The sequence below is a fragment of the Hippoglossus stenolepis genome, chromosome 5 (assembly GCF_022539355.2).
Source record: "Hippoglossus stenolepis isolate QCI-W04-F060 chromosome 5, HSTE1.2, whole genome shotgun sequence".
In the NCBI taxonomy this organism is placed as follows: domain Eukaryota; kingdom Metazoa; phylum Chordata; class Actinopteri; order Pleuronectiformes; family Pleuronectidae; genus Hippoglossus; species Hippoglossus stenolepis.
In genome coordinates, this window is record NC_061487.1 from 25,573,568 (window position 1) to 25,599,320 (window position 25,753).

The 25,753-nt window shown below is 42.6% G+C and overlaps 1 protein-coding gene across 3 annotated transcripts in view; it reads left to right on the top strand.

Annotated features, from left to right (window-relative positions):
* necab2 (N-terminal EF-hand calcium binding protein 2) overlaps positions 1-25,753 on the top strand; it is a 108,815-nt gene that overhangs the window by 24,375 nt on the left and 58,687 nt on the right. For all 3 annotated transcript variants that reach the window (XM_035157786.2, XM_035157789.2, XM_035157787.2), the window contains exons 3-5: positions 7,730-7,838; positions 11,733-11,758; positions 12,047-12,144. In XM_035157786.2, the coding sequence (XP_035013677.1) occupies positions 7,730-7,838; positions 11,733-11,758; positions 12,047-12,144 (233 nt within the window). The remainder of the gene's footprint in view (positions 1-7,729; positions 7,839-11,732; positions 11,759-12,046; positions 12,145-25,753) is intronic.

A 25,753-nucleotide genomic window follows, 5' to 3' on the forward strand; every position in this document is an offset into this window, starting at 1 on the left:
CAAGAACGACAGAGAGAGAGAGAGAGAGAGAGAGAGAGAGAGAGAGAGAGAGAGAGAGAGAGAGACAGCATTGTAGCTCTTGAAAACACAACATTAAAATGAAAAACTTGTGGAGACAGGCTGTTTGTGTGAGTGTGTGTGTTTGTGTGAGTGTGTGTGTGTGATGAAGGAACGCTGAGTCCCTCTTCCTCCTCCGTGTGTGTGCTGCTGTGTGCAGGATGTGGAGCCCAGCAGGAAGAAGGAAGTGCTAATTGCTTGTCTTTAGTCTGCAGTGAGAGAAGAGAGAGCAGTTAGCGCAGTGGGTCCACCGCTCTGACCGTCACTTCCTCTCTCCACTTCTTCTTCTTTTCACACATACACACAACGTGCTCGTGGTCTGTGTCGGTGAAGATCTCATAAATCTGAAGTCTCTGCCCCGGGGTGATCACCCCCAACCACCTCGCACCGACGTGTCCTCCCTCGGTGCCGGTCAAACCGAGCTTCCCACTCGCTGGTGCAGTTCCAGAGCAGGGATTAGTTCAGGGGAGAGGAGGAGGAGGAGGCTCGGTTGAAGCCCGAAGCCTCCACTTTAGAGCGGAGCTTACCCTGGACCACATTCAGACCAGAAATAGCTCCGTGTTAAAACTCGGTGTATCGGTAAACAACGTGCTCTGCCACCTGAGTGGGCTTTCCACTGTCACTGCTGAAATGGGGCCAAAAATATATAAATTACTCGTATATTTATTGCAGGGAATTTCCTAAGGATCAAAATTCGCACGTATTCTATTTTGTTTTTAGGAATGATCCCTAATATCTGAGACAGCACCACCTCCAGCCCTTTAAAATTGTATGTCAGTGGTAAAACAATGAAACACACTAGTGTAAGCATCACTAGGATTATTTTATTTTCAATTTCTGCCAATACATCAATTTCACCTAAATCTTCAAATTTAAAGCATTCAAGCAGATCTTATTCCTCTGCATAGAATAATTATCTATCTGTAAATCTATATCTTAAGAGGTGGCACTCTGATTGGTTTATTTTATGTTACATCAAAAGCATACTGGTAATAATTACGAGGCAGAGTGCAACTATTTTGAACATCATCTTGATCGTCCCCCTGGTGGCTGGTTGCGGTACAGGTCCGAAACTCAGCGTCCTCCATATCAGTGGAGGACGGCAGCGTTCATGTCCAGAGTTTGATTGGCTCAGCTGGATCGTTAACATTCAGCCAGAAGAGCTGAGTGACAAGGTGCAACTGATACATCTGATTGATTGATTGATACAGACGTAGAACCAACGAACAAAAGATGACTGAGGGACTGGATCTGTGACCATGCACTGGAGTCACAGTATATATAGGACAGGTTTTATATGTAGGACAGTTTTTGCGACACACAATCTTACTGGTGCAGGGCAGCTGGTAGTTTGTGGGTCAGGTCATCAGCAGATTGGGTTTCGATAGTTGACTTACTGATCATTTATTTGAACAAATTTGAAGCAAGAACAGAAGAGTTTATAGAATTTGATCAGAGCAAAAACATCAACATCAGTCCGGTGCCTCTGACTTTTATTTTTTTAACTTATATAAATCATGCTTGCGACAAGTGCACAAAACACAGAAAGGTGAATAACATTTTCGATCACTCTAGAATCAGCTCCCTGCTATTAGATGGGGGGGGGGAAATGACAGGCTGCGGCGACGGCGTCTCACCGCCTGTAATTTGCACCGTGGTTATGCAGATCTGCCTTTTTACCATGATTGGCTGAAGATGGAGGTTTTTAATTGCATGATTTGCTTTGTGGTATTTTGAAGATGAAGGGGCTTTGATGAAAAGAGAGTTATGAAAATGTCATCGTGTTTGTGACACCTCCTCTCGACGCTGTAATGACACACGTTGACATTAAAAGGAAACGAAGCCTGGTTTCATTCGTTCTGGATACTGTGAGGGGAAGATTTGTTTTTGTCCTTATCAAGATAATTCTTAATCAACTGCTCTGAGAGATATGTAGTAATTGTTATTTAATTTATTCATGATTTTTCCATCAAATTTCAATCCTCCATCAGATCTGAAAGTACTGTGACGCAGGTTTGCAAAGGTTTTCGACTTGATGCTCTGAACTCACTTGTGTCACTTGCTCTCTAAGAGTTAGACAAGAAGATTAACGCCCCCCTCTCATCTTCAAACAATAAATACGAAACCACTACTACCAGTTTGTGTAACTCAGCAGACTGGAAACTGGGAAACAGCTTTGATGGCTTTGTGTGAGGGTGAAGAATTCCAACGACCAGCAGCTCTAAAACCATAATGTGTTTGTGTTGTAGAGAAGCAGTTGTGGCTTGATGTCTGGTGTCATTAGCCAAAAATAGCTGAACAGGGACGTTGCCAGAGCGGCTGCCGAGTGGTGAGAGGTCGTCCTCTCGTCCCTCTGAAGGATTTGACACATTGGATCACACTATCCCATTAAAGGTGTGACCAAATCATTTCTCATATTATCCAACTTCAAGTTCACAATAGTCTCAGCTCAGGCCACGGCAGTCAAATCCTACACCAGCACCATTAACACAAACTCCCCTTTATAACAGTTTATAACAGATTTTAAATCTTAATCTTTAATCTACGCTGCAGAACCCAGTGATCAGTTTGTCAGTTCATCTGTCCATCGGTCTGTGTCCGTTTGTCTGTAATCATTTCATACCCGGAGCAGAGCATTAAAAAACCATTTAGAATTTTTTCATTAATTTCACATTATGTGATTATGTGATTATGTGGTAGAGAAGCGTTGGGGTGTTTGCAGATATTTTTAATTTGCCGGTGGATTATGTTTTCTCCTTTAAGACCCTTTTGTATCATCGGATTATCACATTACATCAACATGTAAACAGGACACAGTGTATTTGAAGCTGATCTGATCATATATAGGAGATTGATCCACAAAGCTGTAGAAGAGTAAAAGATTTTCCTCTGAAAAGTTGTGGGGTTGAAATTTGGGGTTGCATACAATACTCAGGTATTTAAATACTAAATTGTAATCCACTACTGTATAACAATGTTCTCCAACATCATTTACTTGTATACAACAAGTTACAACAGCTACTGCGTGAAAACACGATTACTATAATATGTTTTAAAGTCCTGTAGACAAAATACAGAGTTTGACTCTCTCTCTCTTTTATTTTAGCCCCAAATCTTGTATTTTTCAGTCGATGTTTTGCCTCATCTCATCTCTCTCTTGTTGCAGCTGTCATCTCCCAGTGTGAGGTTCCCTTTGTATCTAAATGATTTCCCTCCATCAGCCATTTTTGACGGTAAAATAACCATAATGTCAGCAAATAGAGCCGATCGTCAGTGTTTCCATTGGGGGAGACGGGAGGCTCGTGGACGTTGCGTCACCTCCTTTGTAGTCGACTTTCGAGCTCAGTGGGGAGAGAGTGGTCGTTGTAAATAATTTACATTGGGGTTTTCTTCGATGAGTTTCAGGTTGAATCGGTGGCTGCAGCACCAGGACTCAGATGATGGGACTCAGCTGAAATGTTCAGTGGACGCAGTCGTGTATGTGACCATGACGACGGAGCAGAACTTAAAAAGAGAAATATCACATTATATATAACATAGAGTTTGTGTGAGAGGGCATCGTGTGTTAAAAAAACACACACATAAGTGGTACAAGGTGGAGCAGGAATAAGAGAAGCTGTAGTTTTTTGTCAGACATGTAATTTGTGTGTATTCTATCCTTCAGGAAATGGGGGTAGCTCACTATCTGCTTTGGCTGACGGGTGTGTGTATGTGTGTGTGTGTGTTTCTGTGTTTCTTGTGTGTTACTGGAGATTTCCTAAGTGAGTCTAACCGGGCTAGCTGGCAGCGCACAGTAAATTGGGTCACCGCTGAATTAAACACCACTGCCTCTGCTCTCAGTGCGGCTCCGCTGCTGCACCAGAGAGGGACAGGTTGGAAACAGTCATGGCCACAGAGTCTGAATAAACAGTCGAGCCCGGGCGGACGGGGACAATGCGACCGACTGCTGCTGCTGCGAAGGCAAGAAGTGACATTTCAGAAGCCGGCCGCAAACAAACATGCTTTCTGTCACGGAAAGGTTATACCAAGCGTCTCTAAATGACGGCTTGTCTTTGTGTGCAGCAGAAATCCACACGGCACGACATCATGAGAGCCTGATACGACTTTGTGTTTCTCTCATGAGGAGGGAGAGGGGGGATGAAGTATATGAAGGGACTAATAGGGAGACGGGTATGAATATAATATACATAAAGCTAGGGGTTGATGATCCTGGAAGAGCTAACGAGAGAAGGCTTCACTTTGAAAATATACAACTGAAACATCCCACACCTTCCTATTGGCCCCCTCGTCACAGCTACACCCCCAAAAGAAATGAACATGCACTGACTGACAACCGCTGGAAGACGACTTCTGTGACTCGCTCTCTAACGTCTGTCTTTCGTCGTTGCTTCAGCGTTGTGTACGTCTCTCCGGCTCGTGAAGGCTGAGGCAGGTTAGCGACAGATTGGTTTTCAGTCTGAATGAAATGATTTCTCTGATTTATTACAGTCCAGCGAGGGCCACAGACACAGATGTGTTTTCCTGTTTTTTTCAGTCAACTGCATTTATTGATCGGGACGTGAAGAGGATTTCAGCAAATAAAACTTTCCAACCCTACGCTGTAGTGAGGTTTAGAGGAATCAGGAGATCCATCCGTCCATCCATTATCCACACAGCTTATCTTTTAAGAGCTGCTGGGGGGCTGGAGGAGATTCCTGCTGACATTGCGCGAGAGGGTACATCCTGGACAGGTCGGCAGCGAAACACAGGGTCGATACACACAGACAATGTAGAGTCTTTATTTAACTTAACCCCAGTCTTCATGTGTTTGGACTATGGGAGGAGACGGTACAGCCCAGAGAAAATCCATGAACACGCAGGGAGAACTCCACACAGAAAGACCCTGGCTGATTTGAACCGTGAATCTTCTTGGTGTGAGGCGACGCTGCACCACCGTTCCCGGAAAGTAGGACATGAGTTGTACAAATATGGGACCTTTCTTGTGGAATTCTTACAAGTTTCTCACTACTTTGTGAGTCTGTATCCATAATTCATGTGACGTCTTATCTCCTGAGTGGTCAGAACTCAAACCAAACCAGAAAGGGCCACTTGTGCTTGATATGGGTCATCGACCAAAAAGCTGAGGCCAGAAAACAACTGCAGAAGAAAAAAAGAAAAGAAAGAGACAATAAAAATGAATCAATTCTTTGGGTTAAAATGAGAAATGCATAAACATTTTGTTCCCTAATGCTGCGACTGGGAGACGGGAGAGGGAAAGTGTCGAGCAGCACATTTGAATTCAGCCTTTCTGGAAAGCCGCAGTCCTCCTGCCCCTGTGGTTTCCCCAGCTCTCTGCAGTGGTCCCATGGCTCAACCTGCTGCATCCAGTCAGCCACGCTCAAGGACAACCACACTTTGAGGGCAAGGAAATTAATATTTGATATCTAGCTCTGCATCATGTGGTGAGCTAGACACTCAGGCGTACAGTACAGGCTGGCAGATACAGGGTTTACTCAAAGCCACGGATAACCACTCCCTTCTGTGGAGTCGGCCACAGAAAAGCTCAGACTGGATCACAATCAAACAGCAAAAAGACGTCGCTGTAAAATTTGTTAGAAGAAAATCTGCAGTATATGTAGGACACACGTGATCATTTTAAAGTCTTTATGCTCCAGAATGATCTAATCATGTAAACGGATTATTGCTGGAAAAGAATGAGACCACCACAGTCTTACACTTTGCTGTTAATTGATGTGCAGCACTTTTTGTACTGCAGAAATATCCAGTATGAATGTAAGTCCTTTACTTAGAAAAGTAGAGCCACACATTTTTCTACTGTAAGTACATTGTTCACAGAGGCTCCATAAAAGAGCTTATAATTGCCCCTCATGAGACCCAGAAGCGTGTCCACCATAAAGGACTGAAGAAGTAAAGAATTTCTCTGGGTTTTTCAGAAACACACCATGAAAATACAGTTTTCTTTCTGCCCTGCAGTGTTTTGACTTCGCCACAGTGATGTACAAGTATATTCTAGTGTTAGGACACCATGTTGGGTTTGGTAACAGGAGCATCTCCTCTGACCTCACCTGGAAACAGACGGGAAACTTTGTTTGTCATTCTGAAGTGAGTTTGTCCAATTGTGTCCATTTTGGTTCTGTGAAACCAGAAGGAACCATATTTGGAGGAGTGATGGGTGGAGTCTGACTGCTCAAGCCCCACCTACACTAGCACCCTGCACCCATTGGACGATCTGGAGAAGTGAAACGAGACATTGAGACCATAAACTCGTTCGGAAAATGTTAATAAGTCAGTCTTCTATAGAAAATAACTTTACAACCAGTGGTTTCGCCCTCTGCTGGTCATTGGAGAATTGACACGTTTCAGCCTTGGCTTCACTCTCTGAACTCTCTGAGCCTATAACGCTCCACGGTAGATGTGGTAAAGTGAAACCGTTTTAAAGGGAGGATTTCCTACTGTTGTACGTCTGACATTTCTATGTGTGGAACAAGGATTAAGGTTGAACGTGCGTAATTGGAAAACAAAGTGAAGAGTGAAGCACTCTGGGAACAAAGTCTTCAATCAAGAGAAAATGTGATTGATCTTTGCAGGAAGCACTGATTAGTTACGCTCTTGTCTTTATTACAGCAAGGTGACAGAACCCCGACAGCGGAGTAGAGGCGATGCTGCATGGTTGGCACAGAGAGCAAGGACAACGCTAAGTGTTTGATTCAGGGGATTTAAAATGTTAAACTTGTAAAATGCTGTAGTCAAATAGATCCTGCAGCTCGTTCTTTCTGCTTGTGTTCACAATCCTATTAACATATTGTGCAACTTTCCCACTAAATGAAAACTGTGGCTCAGATTCGGATACAGGCGTCAGACATCGTCCATGTTACATTGAAATACATTTTGTGGAGTTTACACAACAAGATCCAGTCTCATTTCATGAGCTTGTTGGTGATCAATGCTTCTCCAGAAGGCCGTGAGGTTTGGAATTGTATTTTTGCCTTGTGTTCTTACCGAAGCACAGAGAAGTGAAAGTGTTGGAGAAAAATCAAGCACATGCCGGATTGATTTCACAGCAGATTGAGAAAGCACTGCAGGCAGAGTTCACATGGAGCGTGTGTGTGTTTTTGTGAGGGTGGGAACATGAAACAGCAAACAGGCATAAATATCAGCCGGTATGAGACTTTCACAGAGATACCAGCATCAGTACTTGCTGTTACGCAGCAATATGAATTCTTTCATTTTATAAAATAAACAACATAGAAAAGATTACATTTTCTCAATTCAAATTCTACATATTTGTTTGTATATGTGTTTTCTATTTATAGATATACTCATTCGTAATAATGTTTAAGGTTAAAATGTAAAATATCAAGCCTCAGTGACATTTCTGTGCCATCACAAGACCTGCTTTGTTAACTCGGCTTAAAATATGTCAGAAATAAACACTTTGACTCAAGAAATTGATCCAAAACCACAGACTTGTAATACAGGTTGGTTGGTTGAGCAGCTTCACCATTAACACGTTACTTTATTTCCATCCATCCCCTTTAACAGGTGAAGTCAAGTACACGATACCTTAAACTGACAGTTCGCCCATAATAATACTATGTTGTGATCATACTGTTAGAATTGTGTGATATTGAACTCATGGTTGAACTCCCTGTGTGTGTGTGTGTCTCTGCAGATGATGGTAAACTGTCTCTGGACGAGTTCCAGGCCTTCTTCTCTGACGGTACGCTGAACGAGGAGGAGCTGGAGAAGCTGTTCCACACCATCGACTCTGATAACACCAGGTCAGCACTTACTACACCGCTGCTGCATGCTCGTGTGTGTCTGTCCGTGTGTGTGTGTCTTTGCCTACAGCAACATTGCTTAGCAGCTGCATGAAATACGTGTGCATGTATTTGTGTGTGTGTGTGTGTGCTCACTCCACCATGACTTTTGTTTTTGATCACATCTCACTATCAATTATGAAAAAGATGAAAGATGCATGCAGCTGCAAAGCCTCAGTACCACGTTTTTTCAAAGTGTGTGTGCGTTTGTGTGTGTGTGTGTGTGCGTGGATGTGTGCGTGCACGTTCAGGTAAAATGTGTGTAATTTATTCTGCAGCGATGAAATGTCACACCCAGAACTGAAAGCTGTTTTTTATGGAAAAACCTTTAGTAAGCGAAACCTTTACGTTTAACGACAGCACGAAAATGAGAAATATAAAAATGACAGTGGGATGAAACAAAGAAAGAAGCGACTGAGGGAAAAGCAGCGTTTCCTGTTTTCACATCTGTCACCTTCTTTTCTGCTTTTCTTCTCATTCTCATTTATTTTTGCATTAGTCCTCGTGACCCTCCAGGACTTTAACCTTTCTGTGGCTACTTGCCCTCGGGATACTGTTTTGATTGGCTCTCAATAAATCAATGTATTGACCCTTTTATAATCAGCTGGTCAGTAATCAGGGGGGTGAGTTGATAGAGCGGCTCCGTTCATTTAAACCACCTCTGAAACCTGCAGGTCCTCGAACAAAAGGAAACCAAGCAGAACAAAAACTGACCTTTATGGCTGTTGGAGAATTGGATTAGGTTCAATATATTTATATATAAAACTCCTCCACAGGGCTCAGCCGTTTTTTTCCTTTTTAAATCAGCGCAGGAAGTGAACCATGCAACTGACGTCAGCCATCTTGCCCCTTGAAAGACTTTATAAATCTTACTCACTGCAGTGGCTGCAGTCAAAAAAGTTTCTGTTCATTACAGTTAAGTGGACTTGCTGCACGCCAGGCCTTGGCAGTGTCACGTGACGGCAGATAAGGTTATTGATTGGTCCCAGTGAAAGCAGAATTGACGGCGTAAGAGTTTCCTGTTGTAGCAGGAAGTTGATGGATGGGATGGAGGGATGAGGAGGAGTGATGTCCTGCCTCCAGTCAGACATCTAACTCCCTCTGTCGTTCGTTTCCTCACGTTTCCAGCTTTCTGTCCTCATCACGCTGTTTTCTGAGACTCACTGTTCTGACTAAGTGCTTGCACTGTAATGTTGCAGGAGACATGAGCTCTCAGCTGAAATACAAACGTCAGGGGGGTTTTAATTTGTTTTCTTTAGCACCTAATAAATGTATTTTACTCGGAGTCAGGGAGAAAACCACAAGTCTGATTTATTGTTAAGTCAGTTCAACAAACTATGAAGCTTCTAGAAGCTCAAATTACATAAAGAAGAGAGTTGAAATGTTCACTGACAATCAACAGAAAATCTTTTGGAGAATAACTAGATACAAGAACAATTTTACGCTCAAGCAAAGCAGATAAATGCATAAGATAAAACCACCTTCTTTTAAAAATGAAAGAAAATTAGTCCCTACTGCTCTGCAGGTCATCTTCAATGTCCCATAATGCAACTCAGTTGTATTTTTGCATTTGACCTTCTCTGCCTGGGAAACACATTTTAACCCATTAAGTTGGCAAATCTACATTTACAAAATCTTTTCATTTCTCAGCCTCTGAAGCAGACAGAGACAAGAAACATTAGACTTTAAGTGTGACTTATTACCTTTCCCCCAAAGTTCGTGAACAGTTTTTAAAGAACCATTAAAGCTGACATCCCCTCGTTTCCCCTCGAACACGTCTCTTTATCTGCATCTTCTTCATTGTTGTTTTCAGCGATGCACCTCAGCTCTAATCTGCTTCCATATCGCTCTCCTCGCTCAGATCGTTCATCATTGTCTGAAACGCTACTTTTCCGCCGGCTAACAGCTCTAACAAACAAACAAACGACATTTCCCATAATGCATTCTGCCTTTCCTGTGAGTATTTCAGTGAACCACGATGTGCTTCTTCAGTCACACGTCTTGAAAACGGTGACATCGTATAAAACCTGCACGTTTCATCTGTTTCTAAAGGCGAGACGCACACAAACGTCGCACCCCCGATCTTAAAGGTATAGACACGTATATGCTGCGTCAGGTCTAAATAGGTGAAAATACAGTCACATTGTTTTAAAGAAGCAGTAAAGCTGTGTTTTAGTTCCTACCGCAGGTGAAGTTCTGAAAATACTGGATCCTCTATGTCCCATAATGCAACTGGACTGGATTTCTCTGTAGATCCTCTGAGCCTCGGAAACGCTCGTCCACTTCAATGACAGAATCAAGGTTATTTTAATGATTAAAATCAGCTGAGTTTCTCTTTATTGTGCATAAACCACGTCAGACTTCACTAAGATACTGTGTGAAAGCACCGCATCAGCACTTTGCATTTAAATGTATGTATGATTTTAATGAAATCTAATGTCATAGAAACATACGCTGACTCTTCCTGCCAGCGATATGGTATAAACCCCAGGATTAATGGGACTTGAATATTATTACTAACACCCGGGGGCCTGCATCGGTTGCAGAGAACCACATAATTACCGGTTTATTTCCTGTGTGAAAATGCAGTGGACGTCTGGAAGCTCCGTTTGGATGGTAAACAATCTGCCTCTGTTATTTTAGCCAACTGAATAAACAGGGAAATACATTTCATGTTGGATAGAACTGGACTTTTAGTGGAGGTCTTTAAAGCCCATCTGTCACAGTGATAGATCAGGACTCATGCTGGCAGAAGCTCTGCAGGAGGAATCTAACTGCAGCTTAATAAAATCATATGAGCCATTAACAAATCAGCCCGTTCATCAAGGGTCAACCAGATAAAACAAAGCAATAACCTGCTGATATTTCTAATATTTACTGTTTTATTCCAGGAACTTTCTCCTTTTTCCGAACAGTAATTTATGATTAAGATGAACAGATGGCGTCTTTCCGTCAGTCTGTTCTCCGTCCTCGGTTCTCCCATCATCAGTTACATCTCATCCCTCTTTTGGCTGCATGAAGAAGAGAGGATCTTCTTTTCCCCCTCTCTTCCTCCCTGCCGCTCCTCCCTCCTTCTCCTCTACAGCCGGTTTCATACATGAACTCCAGAAAATGAGGTCCAGAGCACGAGATTCTGCAGTGAAACACATCAAACCCCTCGGCGTGAGGCGTGGTGCAGCATGCAGGGGCGAGACGTTTACATTTTGCTGCAAAGATAAATCGCTGTGGACAACAGATCGAGAAAAGTTCTCAAATCTCGTCTTTCTAAGATATTTTCTTTGTTCTGCGTCCGTCGTGTGTTGGAAACGTCATCAACACCCCCACTGACTTCCAGTGAAGCTACATGTATTCAGACATTATCCAGAGCTTTTACTAGAAGGCCGGCAGGAGAAACTCCAGAGAATGTCCCGTTCTTTTGTCTTCTCACGTTCAGCCCCTCTGGACAATGTCTGGAGATTCAGTGCAGGTCTGAAAGCTGCATTTCTCTCCTGGTCAGTCGACCGGGGACAGTCTCCTTTAGAATTCACCGTCAGCTGAGCATGAATGATGGCAGATTGATTCAGACTCCTGTCAGTCTTGTTAGGCTGCTCCCTGCCTGCCAAAGACTGTGTGTGTGTGTGTGTGTGTGTGTGTGTGTGTGTGTGTGTTGAAGTGATGAGCAAGCAACAAAAAGAGAAGGATTCATTCATTCATTAAATGTCCTGTCCTATCAGTCCTGTATTTATGCCTAAAAAAGCCTTTCCTCATTTTCTGACCCTGCTCTTCTACTTCTCCCTTTCCTTCCTTCCTTCCTTCCTTCCTTACATCCTTCCTTCCTTTTTCTCCCTCTGCTGCTGCACTTCCATGCTGTGATAGTAATGTTGACACGAAGGAACTCTGTGGTAAGTGACTGCCCACACACACACACACACACACAAACACACACACACACACACACACACACACACACACACACACACACACACACCTGCCGCTGCCCTCATTCTCTGTCTTATCTATTATTAAAAATAATTTCTCCGTTGAAATGCAATTATTATTTCAGGAAAATATCTTAATTTTAGCTAATTCATTTCAGTTAACCGTCACAAATTACTTTGTGACTCTTAAAGTTGTGTAAACCTTGTAATGTTCCAATTAGTGTGTGTGTGTGTGTGTGTTTCTGTGTGCAGACTACTTTGCTAAACACATGGGGGACTATGAGGGAGTTCTGGCCTCGTTGGAAACACTCAATCTTTCCATCCTTAAAGCCATGGACTTCACCAAGAAGGTAAGACTGTGTGTGTGTTTGTGTGTGTTCCTGTACTTTATATATAATTATATATATATATATATATTACATATGCACTTATATTTGTGAAGCCCATTTAAGTATAGACCCTACAGAGTGAGGACCGGCCCTCATTTTTCAATGGACTGTTTGAGCTTTAAGACTTGGTGTTAGGGTTAGAATTAGGTTAAGGTTAAGATTAAGGTTAAGATTAGGGTTAAGGTTAAGGGCTAGGGAATGTATTATGTCAATGAGTGTCCTCACTAAGTGTCCTCACACGTGTGTGTGTGTGTGTGTGGCAGTCAGCTGCAGAGCTGTAATGTGTTATCCTAGTTTTTCCCATGTGCTATATATAGCAGCTGGTGCACAGCCCCATTCTGATATCCATGTTCATGTTACAGCCTCTGTGTGTGTGTGTGTGTGTGTGTGTGTGTGTGTCTCTATATCTCCATCCACCAGCTCGGCCTTTATCTGTCTCTCAGCTGCAGCCATTCAGCAGAACTCAAGGCTACTTTCCCTCTAACGAGCAGTCGTTGTTTAATCAATCAGTCAAGTGTCTCTCTTGTTCCGTTGCTGTTTCACGTACACGCTCCCTCTGCTCTTTTGTCCTGGGAGCTGGGATATTATTATTCTATAGTCTGCTGCGGGCAGTGAGGAGGAGTGTTGTGTCGGGAGCGGAGCGGCCTGCTGGCTCTAGAAGTCAAATCACCAAACCGAAGCTCGGCCGCTGCTGACCGGTGAAATACTGGTGGAGGATTTGTGAGAGTGTGTGTGTGGGTGTGTTTTTGGCTGCGAGGCTACAGTCGACTTCACTGCAGAGAAAGAGACTCTAGACGATAAAATATCCACGTTTCAAAAACAGTCTAGACGCTGCTCCTGTCTGTCAATAAGCACTTTCTTTTAATTGAAGATTTCCAGTTGTAACTTTTCTATTTTACACTACATCTCTACTGCTGTTGCCCAGTTTCAATCAGGTGTGGTTTTACTTTGAGGCCCATAAGATTGTGTGTTCTCATCTTAAAGCAAATAGGCAAAACATTCAATGTTTCCACTCTGTGACATTCACTGACTGTAAGTTTTTGGTGTGTAAAGGTTTAGAGTATAAATGACTTTTCTTATGTCATTTTATTTTTTCATTTCTGCTGCCCCTGTGTCCCAGTGGCCACTCACGGTACAGCAACAGAAAAATCTCAGTTTTGTCTTTTTTTTTATTTACAACACTTTCACACCGACCTTGTTTTGTGCTGAGCTTCTGACTTTTCTGTTTAGTTCAAACCAAACTGTGAAAGATTCTTCGGATCAAGGTCCAGACCAACGGACCCAATTAAATCCGAGCAAATAAGTCGGTCTCAGGAAGTAGAGACGGCATCAAACAATATACAGAGATAAAGAAGAGGAGGTGCTTGTATGATTCCTGCCGTTATCACCTCTGACGATATAATATTTGAACGATGACGACGTGTATTTTGCAGAGAGTAAAACTATATTGATATTACAACGGCAACGAAATTGAAAAAGTGAACCAGTTCAAACAGACAAACCACTTTTTTCTATTTTCACGTCGATGAATCCCAGCCACCGCTGCTACAGAGCGCTGGTGTCATTTTATTTAAAGTTTCTTTTTATTGAATTAGTGTCACGTGACCACATCACACCAAACTCAACGCTGGAATCATTGGATCTATTCGATACCTTTCCCTGTACTTTTGGTCTCATTGTTCCTACCACTAACTTTCTCTTTGCGTTCACAAATGATAATCGTTCCTTTTCGTAGAATCAATACATCACGAGCGAGACACAGAGGAAACTGATGCATCCAAAGAGCTGAAGCGCCATAAGAACTGAAGAGAATCTCCAGAGTGAAGCAGATGTGAGTGGGTGGAGTTTGAAGACAGAGCGTGACATCAGCTCGGGCAGAAGGCTGCGGCCTGAGTCCTGGACCTTTTACATCCCTGTGAGAATTGATTAGTTCTCCATCCACCTCTGTGAATATAGACGCAGAGAGATTAAGTGGAGCAGGTGAGCAGACTTTGTACCTGGCTGGTAGCCTAGTCTGTTCTGCACTGAAGTGCTTTCTCTTTTACTTTAAAGCACTCTGTTGGAACCTGAAGGGAGTTTGCAGTGAGACTAAAATGAGTCATCTGAAATTTATACCCCAGCAGTCTTGGCTCTATTATGCTGCGGAGACCTTGCCAAATTCTTGCAATGTAAGACAGGATGAATAAAATTACAGACTACAGTGCTGCTCATGGATTAAAACACGCTACAGTAGCCATTGTGATACCTGCACCATCTTCTCGGCCGTTAGTTTTCTCAATAGACAATAAATCTGAGAAAGAAAAGAATCTGATGTGCATTGGACTTGACGGACAGTTATAGAGATGCTGATAGTCTGTGTCGCCATCGCTCATCCTCCTCCGCTGCATTCTCCCAGAGGGACGGCCAACACACTAATAATTCATGCAAATGTGATATTTCCATCCACTTCATGCAGTATTCATTATTTTGACTGTCAAGGTATCAATTAGCGGAAGCAGTCGCCGCTGCCTGGAGCTCATGGGATTCTGCAAATAAGCAGATCATAAAGTAATTACTGGTGATTAATAAACTCAGATCACCTCTGACCTCAGATCACAGCATATTTATTTGCAATTATCCTGCTAATAACGAGAGAATTAGAGGAGTCATTTCAAAGACGTAATTATCTTCAGATGGTAAAATTAGATTTGTGCCCTTTGCTTTATATTAGTTATTAACTGCATATTATTGATTTATTAATGTATTAACCATAGGCTGTATAGATATTAGTTTTTTTCACATCTCTTCATTCAAGAGCTTGGTCTTTGAGTTTGAGAGCAGCGCTCATTGATTTCATGTTCAGATTTTTCGTGACGCTTTCACTCAAATCCCTGCGCTTGCATTCAGATAGCCCCTGCTGCCAACACTGTGCACTTTCAGGCACATATTTTGTTACTTGGGCAGATTCAGCTCATTCCGTGTGAGCGTGAGAAGAGGAGCTGAAGCTGTAAGGCAGGAAATCGGTCCAGGGAACGAAAATATCTGAGCACAAGCGCACAGTTCGAGCACAAACGGATGCTAGTTGAGTGTGAGCGCAAGGGGCATTACAGAATCTGAGCGTGAAATCAAGTTCTGCTCTTCAACTGAAAAATAACGATGGGGAAAAAACCCATACGACGTGTCTCCACTTCCTCCGTCTTGCACAGTAGCGCTCGGGGGATGGGATCAGGTTATTGAGGTCTTGCCAATACATGCACTCGACCAATCACAGTCAGTCTCAGCTGTCAATCGTGACGTTTTACCCCTATTTTTAGAGCGTCAAATAACTAATTAAAACCAAAAAACCTTTTGATGTGTACTTTGACTTGTTAGCTTGGGCCAGGTCTCATCCACTAACATGGAGGAGGCAGGGTTTATAATCTATATTGCAGGGTGGCTTCACTTTTGGTGAAGTGTCACATCCTTCATCTTTATATACAGTCTGTGATATTAACATTGAAAAGACAAATATAACATTTTCACATCCCATTGCAGCTCAACTTGGCATCACACGAAGAGCTCCCTAAGTCACTATAGTGACAGTTGCCATGGAGGTCGGGAACAGTTGTCATGGCGATAGGTTGAGTTGATGTCAGCTTGTTAGGACAAAACGTTGCTCAGCCAACTTTCGCCCGAGTTTTGTATTTGCAAGCGTATCTCGCTCGTGTCGTCATCCAGATGCAGGACGGACCTCGGGCTCCATTAGAAACCTCTGACATCCCCGTGACACTTTTCATACTTTACTGTGGTTTCTCCTGGCGATGCTCAGTTCATCATTTTTGATCAAGACCAAAGATTGTTCTGCATCAAGAGCTGTGAGCAGTGAAGACAGCTGAAGAATAAATACTTTGGGAAAAAGAGAGGCTGACAGTGAGTTTGTTTGGCCGTGACGGATTCAGAGAAAACCCTCCTGCACGTCTGCCTCTTCGCTGCAGCAGCGTTTCAGTCACGCTCCCAAATGACGGCTCACAATTTCATGAACAAATAATCTAAATATGTAATCCACATGGAGCTCGTGCTTCAAATCCAGCGTTCTTTCAACTGTTTGTCTCCTTTTCTTTTTGTGTGACAGCTTTTTACAGCAATAACAGAATCTGGTTCCAGAAAACCTTTTTTAATTGGCTTGGCAGGTGGAGTGTGTGTGCGTGTGCGTGTGTGTGTGTGTGTGTGTGTGTGTGTGTGTGTGTGTGCGGGTGTGTGTGTGTGTGTGCGTGTGGAGTGGTGATGAGCAGGCAACAAAAAGAGAAGAGGGCGAATGAATTAAATCTCCTGTCCTATCTGTCCTGTTTAAATGCTGCTGTGTTTAATGAGCCACTCTCATTAGCAATTTTTTTTTCGAGCTTTCACTGAGCGAGCCACCGCACTCTGACGAATCTGCAGGCGCACGCACACACACACACACACACACACACACACACACACAAACACTCACACATCACTCACGTAAAATCTTGTTAAGCCCAAGTCTTTTTTTCAAATCAGTTCAGGAAATTGTTTTGTGCCGGTGAGTGACCCTCCACGAGGCTTGTAGCTGCCTCTCATCCGACTCCTCCTCCCCATCTCCTCTTCCTCTCACCTCTCTTTTCTCTCATCTTCTCCTCTTTCATCTCCGCTCTCTATTGTCTTCTTCCGCCCCCGAGCCATCACCACCTCCCCTCCACCTCGGCCTCTTCATCCCCTCCTTTGTTCGTGAAGATGAAGGTGAAGTAGATCACGGGTGGGGGGGGTACACAGTAACGATGGAGCAGTGTGAGGGGAGAATGATGGATGGAGGAGAAAGGGAAAGAGGGAAGAGGGAAGTTGGGTGAGAGGTCGGAGTGAAGATGGTGATGAATGAAGAAGAAGTGAGTAAAACATCTCAGCTCAGTCGGAGGCAGCGATCTGATTCTTGGTGAAGCAGTTTGCGTAACGTTCATCACTTATTCATTTGGATTTAATGGGTTTCAAATGAAGATTATATCCACTACAGTATGTTGGGAAAGCTGAGTCTGTGTGCTCCCTTAATGAGATTCTTTTTATGGATCCCTCAAACCAACAAAACGCTATAAATGCTATCAGTTAAACGTATGATTCTAATGCTTGAATGAATGATATAGTTTCTTCAATAGTAAAATTAAATGTTAAAGGAAAAGAGTGATATTATAACTAATATTTTGCCTTTAATGTCAAACTGGCAAATGAAGATTTCACCCTCAGATACACGCATACCCACACCCAATTAATTCACATCACCGTAAGGGAATTGGAGAATGTGCTGAAGAAAATGGGAAATGCTGCGTGTGAAGAAAAGATTGAATGAGCTACAAACGAAGAAAAACATCAGGAAAACGAGTAGAATGCACCAAGGACAAATAGTCCTTTTCATTTTAATCAAACTGCACTAAATTAAAAACACTCACAGATATCACTCCCCTAAATATGAAAATGTAAAGGGTTCTTCCCTGATGCATAACAAGTCCTTTCACCAAGAATCGTGGAAATCTGTCCTGTATTTTTTGTGTATTTTTGTTCAGAAACCATCAGACACGGGTGAGCACATACCTTTCTTGGCAGAGGTAAACATCAGGAAAACTAGAATGTCCATGAGCAAATGCTTCAAGGACAAACTGTTCTTTTAATTTCTTCGAGTTTTACCAAATTGGTCACTTTCATGTATCAGTTCCCTGAATATGCCTGATTACTTTCATCAAACCCATGAATTATTCACTGGGAAATTGGAGAAAATAATAAAAGAACAAACACCTTATGTGACAACGTTATAGAAAGTAACAAAATAATTCCTGGATCCACCCCAAAATTCAAATTGTTCTGTCTTGGCTTATGTCCCGTTCCTTCCATGACCTTTGTCAAACAAACAACGAACATGGGCAGAAACATTACCTCCTTCGTTCAGTTAAGGAAAGAGTTTGTAAATAATCAATAGAATAAATAATAAATCAAGTAAATTGATTAGAAATGTGAAGAAAATCCTTGTCAGGGAGCATATTGTCTTCATCTCTATAATTTGATTGAGTTCAGTCAAATGAGTGTGTGTCTGTAGCCACCTGGTGCCAAGAGCTCAGTCTGGATCATTCCTGCGATCACAGCAGCCTCGACGCATGTATATATATTATATATATTATATACATGTAAATCAGTAAGTGATGTAAACCCCGATAGCAAGTGCATCCCTCAGCCTCTGAAACCTGGTGTCCAAGGTTACCGTTTCCCTGGTAACCAAGAAGCGGGATGCTGCTGTGAGAGTGCTGGGTGTAAAAGGAATAAAGTTCGACTGGGGGAAGGAGGAGATGTGAGGGAGTTGACACAGACCAAGTTTGGGTGAAAGAAGAATTTGACGGTGAAGATAGAACAGAAAGACAGAGGTGCAAGAGACGCTGAGAGAGAAAGAACTGACGGGGCGAAAGCTTAGGAAAAGAGAATGAAGGAAGTGTAGTGATGGGATACGAGTCTGATATCAGTCAAGAGGTCAGACGCAGTAAACACAGAGTTGACGGGGTTTAGTTTCTGCTTGACATCTTTCTCACGGCTGACATTACAGTCAGGAATTACTGATTACATGGTTTCATTTCATCATCCCGTTCTGCTTCTAATTAGGGCTCCGTATCAACGTTTTTACAAGTAGCCCATATCCTCTTACTTCTTAAAAATATTAGGGTACAAGCAGAAAATGTAGGACACACCTTTAAATCGACCTACAATGCAGTTATTAACACCCCCATAAATAGACCATTTTTTACAAGTTTTACATTACAGGCAGTATGTTTTAGAATGTCCTACTCCTCTCTGCTCTTCCCCATTATGTATCCTTTAACCTTTTAACCTCCAAAGGGTTAGGTGAGTTCTTCTCCTTATGATCTCTACCTTGATCAAAGGCTAGAGAACATGTATGTAAGGCCCTATCCTGATGTTGGCCTGAACAAAGTAGAAGCTGCAGAAGAAAACAGAGACCTGTTAACATTGAGAGATTGGTAGACAACTGGTTACTAAAACCACACAGACGCCATGGACCCATCCAAACTCAATCTGATTCTGCCTGCGTGAATTTCCTCCAGTGACCTTGTCCCAAATAGTGTTGGACATGAACTGCTCGGCTGAGTCTCATGACCACGATGAGATCAACAGGTCCACTGCGAAGAGTTTATGCAAACAGGTTCTTAAACTGTCCACCAGGGAAACTGAAAGCATCATTAACTCATTTTAGATTGGAAAGAGAAATCCCCAAGGATATATTCACTTGTACGACCGGATCAGTAAGTTACTTTGACTAGATGAGGACTTGGTCCTTGACAGATGAAAACATATATCCTCCACAGTTTTTCTTCTGTCATATCTTTATCGAATGACTCAGGAATTTACTTAGAGTTTATGAATTCAACATTAATTGCTCGGAGAGATAGTGAGCAAAATAGAAACAACCCATAGCATGATGCTTGTGACACTTCTGAGGGAAGTGTGATATTCCAGAAAGTTTAAACGAATGATCTTCCAATTGGCAATATAACAAATTGTTTATGCCTGAAAATGTGCCAGTGCTGCAGCAAGGAGAAGGCAACCTCCTACTGGACAGCCAGAGGGACAACACAAATGGTGATGAGCAAAGACAGTTGTGACATAGTCTTATTCTACATCACAGAAAGCAGTGATGACATCCTGGTGGACACTTCATCCATCACCAGCAGTCTAGCAGAAGACCAGGACCTTCATGAGGACAGGGGTGACCAAGTCAGACATGGGAAATCTGATGATGGAAATTCTGATGTTAGAAATGTTGAAGATGGAAATTCTGGGAGATGAATGCTCAGTTGATGTAAATTCTTGACGCGGAAGAGGATTCAGATGTTATTTCCCTGCTATAGCCTTCCTTTTGGCAGAACTGTCCCGCAGTCTTTCTGAGCCAGCAGATGATCACAAAAGTCCCAGCACTGGTCGCCACTTCATCCATCAACCAGTGTGATGAAGAAGACCAGGACCCTCAAGAGGACATGGATGAAGAATTCAGGTTCATCTCACATCTCAGGGATTCAGAGGAGAGCTTGAATGCAGATGATGGAAATGCTGAAGCTGGAAATTCGGGAGATGAATCTTCAGATGAAGAAAATGCTTATGATGAATCTGCAGATGACCAAGGCTGATGATGGAAATCGATGCAAAGGAGGATTGCTTAGACATGTTACACAACACTCTCGTTTGGGCACAACTACTGTCAAGCCAAGGCTGGCTTGAAGTCCGCATCCTCAGGAGCTAAGAGTGATGTCACGCAGGACTGCCAGTAATACAGAGATGGGCTTAAGTATTGTGAGGCTTGTGTCCTATACCATAAAGAAGGCCAAAGTATTAATGACTCTGAAAGATTCGACATTATTATCAAAAATCTTCTTGAGAAGGCAAAGCAGCAGATCCATCCCAATGAAATGAGCGTAACTACAGTTAAAAATGTTGACAAGATCCACAAGGCTGTGTTCAAAGAACTGCTTCAGAAAATTGGTACTGGGTGAAGGAGACTTGAAAGTCATAGAGACAGGTGGCTGACTGCACTTCATTGACGCCTTGAGGATTCACCGACGCTACCTAAAAAGAAAGGACCTTTTCCGAGGTTCTTCATCCATGGGCAAATTCAGGAAGAGATTTTAGGACCTGATCAAGTCAAATCCCAAATAAAGAGTGCTACCATGCATGTGTATTATAACAGTTTGTTGGTGGGCGTTTTGCTGCGATCTAGTAACAATACGTGTAAATGTGTAAATGATTACAGGTGCAAACATGGTGGAGGCAGTAGTATTTAAATGAGAAATTTATTTATTTATTCAGGAAATGTCAAATTCAATGGATTTTTCAAAAGCAGCACTGTTTACGGTGTTAATGCGGATAATGTTGTGTCGCACTGTCACTGAAATAGCAGAATAAAGTTCAATATGAAAATGAATACAATTTGGTCACATCCAGTCAAATTCTTGACTGAGTCAAGTCTTGTGTTGTACTGAGCGCACAAAATGCTGACAACTCATTTTCACAGATGTTTAAATGCAGCATCGTGAACCTGGCGGTGTGTGTGTGTGTGAACCGCTCCTGGAAGTTTGGGTGAAAGAAGAATTTGACGGTGAAGATAGGAACAGAAAGACAGAGGTGGCGGGAAGACGCTGAGAGAGAAAGAACTGACGGGGCGAGTTTAGGAAAAGAGAAGGGAAGTGTAGTGATGGATACGGTGTCTGATATCAGTCAAGAGGTCAGACGCAGTAACACAGAGTTGACGGGGGTCAGAGCCGCTTGACATCTTTCTCACGGCTGACATTACAGTCAGGAATTACTGATTACATGGTTCACTTCATCATCCTGCTCCTGTCACTCAGGGCTCCACCAGACTAACGCTTACAAGCAGCCCATATACTACTTAAAATATTAGGGGTACAAGCAGAAATGACACACCTAAATCGACTCACAATGCAGTTATTAACACCCCCCATAAATAGACAATTTTACAAGTTTTACATTTACAGGCAGTATGTTTTAATGTCCTACTCTCTTCTTCTTTCCCCATTATGTATCCTTTAACCTTTTAACTCCAAAGTTAGGTGAGTTTCTCCTATGATCTCACCTTGATCAAAGGCTGTGAGAACATGCATGTAAGGCCCTATCCTGATGTTGGCTGAACAAAGTAGAAGCTGCAGAAGAAAACAGAGATTTGAAAGCAATATTTTGAGAGATTGGTAGACAACTGGTTACTAAACCACACAGACGCCATGGACCTATCCAAACTCAATCTGATTGCCTGCGTGAATTTCCTCCAGTGACCTTGTCCCAAACCGTGTTGGACATGAACGTCATTGAGTCTCAAGGACCACGATGAGATCAACAGGTCCACTGGGTGAAGAGTTTATGCAAACAGGTTCTGAACCGTCCACCAGGGAAATCCGAAAAAGCATCAAGTCAATCATTTTAGATTGAAAGAGAAATCCTAAGGATATGTCCACTTGCATCGACCGGATCAGTGTTACTTGACTAGATGAGGACTTCTGTCCTGAAGAACATGAAAGACATCCTTCCACAAGCCTTTTCTGTCACATTTTATCGAAATGACTCAGGAACTCCTATCAGAGATTATGTGAATTCAGCCGACAATTGCTCAAGAGATAGTGAGCAGAAATAAAACAATCGCATAGGCATGATAAAGCCAGACACTTCTGAGGGAAGGCATGATAGTTCCAGAAAGTTTAAACGCAATGATCGTTCTAATTGGCAATATATCAAATTGCTTGCGCCTGAAAATGTGCCAGTGCGTGGTGCAGCAAGGAGAAGGTAATACAACTCTCTCCTACTGGACAGCCCACAGGACGGACACAACACAAATGGTGATGAGCAAAGACAGCTGTGACATAGTTTATTCTACATCACAGAAAGCAGTGATGGAGATCCTGTGATACTTCATCCATCAGCAGTCAAGCAGAAGACCAGGACCTCATGAGGACAGGGGTGACCAAGTCAGACATGGGAAATCTGATGTGATGGAAATTTGGATGTTAGAATGTTGAAGATGGAAAATTCTGGAGATGAATGTTCAGTTGATGTAAATTCTGACGCTGAAGAGGATCCCAGATGTTATTTCACAGCCTTCCTTTGGCAGAACCGCTGTCCCGTGTCTCTTCTGAGCCAGCAGATGATCACAAAAGTCCCACACTGGTCGCCACTTCATCCATCAACCAGTGTGATGAAGAAGACCAGGACCTCAAGAGACATGGATGAAGAATTCTAGGGTCATCTCACATCTCAGGGATTCAGAGGAGAGTTTGGAATGCAGATGATGGAAATGTTGGTTAAAATTCTGAGATGAATCTTCAGATGAAGAAAATGCTTATGATGAATCTGCAGATGACTGAAGTGCCGATGATGGAAATTGTGATGCAAAGGAGGATTCAGATAATGTTACACAACACTCGTTTGGGCACAAATCCACTGTCAAGCCAAGGCTGGCTTCTTGAAGTCCGGCATCCTTGTGAGCTAAGAGTGATGTCAGCGCAGGACTCTGCCAACATAGAGATGGGCTTGCTATTGTGAGGCTTGTGTCCTATACCATAAAGAAGGCCAAAGTATTAATGACTCTGAAAGATCTGGACATTATTATCAAAAATCTTCTGAGAAGGCAAAGCAGCAGATCCATCCCAATGAAATGAGCGTAACCACAGTTAAAATGTTGACAAGATCCACAAGTGGCCAGTTCAAAGAACTGCTTCAGAAAATTGGCACTGCGAAGGAGATTCTGAAAGTCATGGAGACACAGGTGGCTGATCAGATCTTCATTGATTCTGAGGATTCAATTGACGTCACCTAAAAAGAAAGGACCTTTCCGCAGGTTCTTCTCATCCATGGGCAAATTCTTCAGGAAGAGATTTAGGACCTGATCAAGTCAAATCCCAAATAAAGAGTGCTACCATGCATGTGTATTATAACAGTTTGGTTGGTGGGCTTTGGTTGGTGATCTAGTAACAATAATGTAAAGGTAAAATGATTACAGGTGCAAACATGGTGGAGGTAGTAGTATTTAAATGAGAAATCATTTATTTATTCAGGAAAATGTCAAATTCAATGGATTTTCAAAAGCAGCACTGCTTACGGTGTTAATGCGATGTCGCTGTGTGGCTCGACTTCGTCACTGAAATAAAGAAGACAAAGTTCAATATGAAAACAGAATACAATTTAATACATCCAGTCAAATTCTGACTGAGTCAAGTCTTAGTTGTACTGAGCGCCAAAATGCTGACAACTCATTTTTCATGATGTTTAAATGCAGCATCGTGAACTCTGGAGCGTGTGTGTGTGTGTGTGTGTGTGTGTGTGTGTGTGTGCGTGTGTGTGGAACTCGCTTCCTGGGAAGTTTGGGTGAAAGAAGAAAATTGACGGTGAAGATAGAACAGAAAGACAGAGGCGGTGGGAAGACGCTGAGAGAAAAGAACTGACGGGGTCAGAGCTTAGGGAAAAGAGAAATGAAGGAAGTGTAGATGGATACGAGGTCTGATATCAGTCAAGAGGTCAGACGCAGTAACACAGAGTTGACGGGGTCAGAGCCGCTTTTGATATCTTTCTCACGGGTTGACATTACAGTCAGGAATTACTGATTACATGGTTTCATTTCATCATCCTGCTCTGCCGACTCAGGGCTCCAGACTAACGCTTTTACAAGCAGCCCATATACTTCATTTAAAATATTAGGTACAAGCAGAAAAATGTAGGGACACACCTTAAATTGATCTACAATGCAAGTTATTAATATCCCCCCTCCCATAAATAGACAACTTAAGTTTACATTACAGGGAGTATGTTTTAATGTCCTACTTTCGTCTTTCCCCATTATGTATCCTTTAACCTTTAACTCCAAAGGGTTAGTGAGTTTCATGATCTCACCTTGATCAAAGGCCAGAGAACATGTATGTAAGGCCCTATCCTGATGTTGGCTGAACAAAGTAGAAGCTGCAGAAGAAAATGAGACCTGGTTAACATTTCTTTTGAGAGATTGCAGACACAACTGGTTACTAAACCACACAGACGCCATGACCCATCCAACCAATCTGATTGCCTGCGTGAATTCTCCAGTGACCTTGTCCCAAATAGTGTTGGACATGAATTGCTCGGCTGAGTCTCATGACCACGATGAGATCAACAGGTCCACTGCGAAGAGTTTATGCAAACAGGTTCTTAAACTGTCCACCAGGGAAATCCAAAGCATCAAGTCAATCATTTTAGATTGGAAAGAGAAATCCCCAGATACATTCACTTGTACGACTGGACTGTGTTACTTTGGACTAGATGACTCCCTCGTCCTGAAGAACATGAAAGACATCCTTCCACAGTTTTTCTGTCACATTTTATCGAATGACTCAGAATTTACCGTAGAGCTGCGTGAATTCATTGATTAATTGCTCAAGAGATATGAGCAAAGAACAATGCATAGGCATGATGCTTTCAGACACTTGAGGAAGGCGTGATATTCCGGGGAAAGTTTAAACGCAATGATCGTCGAATCAGTAATATATCAAATTGTTTATACTGAAAATGTGCCAGTGCGTGTGCAGCAAGGAGAAGGCACACAACTCCCTCCTACTGGACAGCCAGGAGAATAACACAAATGGTGAATACAGCAAAGACAGCTGTGACATAGTTTATTCTACATCACAAGGCAGTGATGGAGATCCTGGTGGACACTTCATCCATCACCAGCAGTCTAGCAGAAGACCAGGACCTTCATGAGGACAGGGTGACCAAGTCAGACATGGGAAATCTGATGATGGAAATTCTGATAAAAGAAATATTAAGATGGAAATTTGAAGATGAATGTTCAGTTGATGTAAATTCTGACGCTGAAGAGGATCAGAGCAAAGGTTTCGCATAGCCTTCATTTTGGCAGAACCGCTGAACCGTGTCTTTCTGAGCCAGCAGATGATCACAAAGTCCCACACTGGTCGCCACTTCATCCATCAACCAGTGTGATGAAGAAGACCAGGACCTCAAGAGGAAGCGACAGAAGAATTCAGGGTCATCTCACATCTCAGGGATTCAGAGGAGA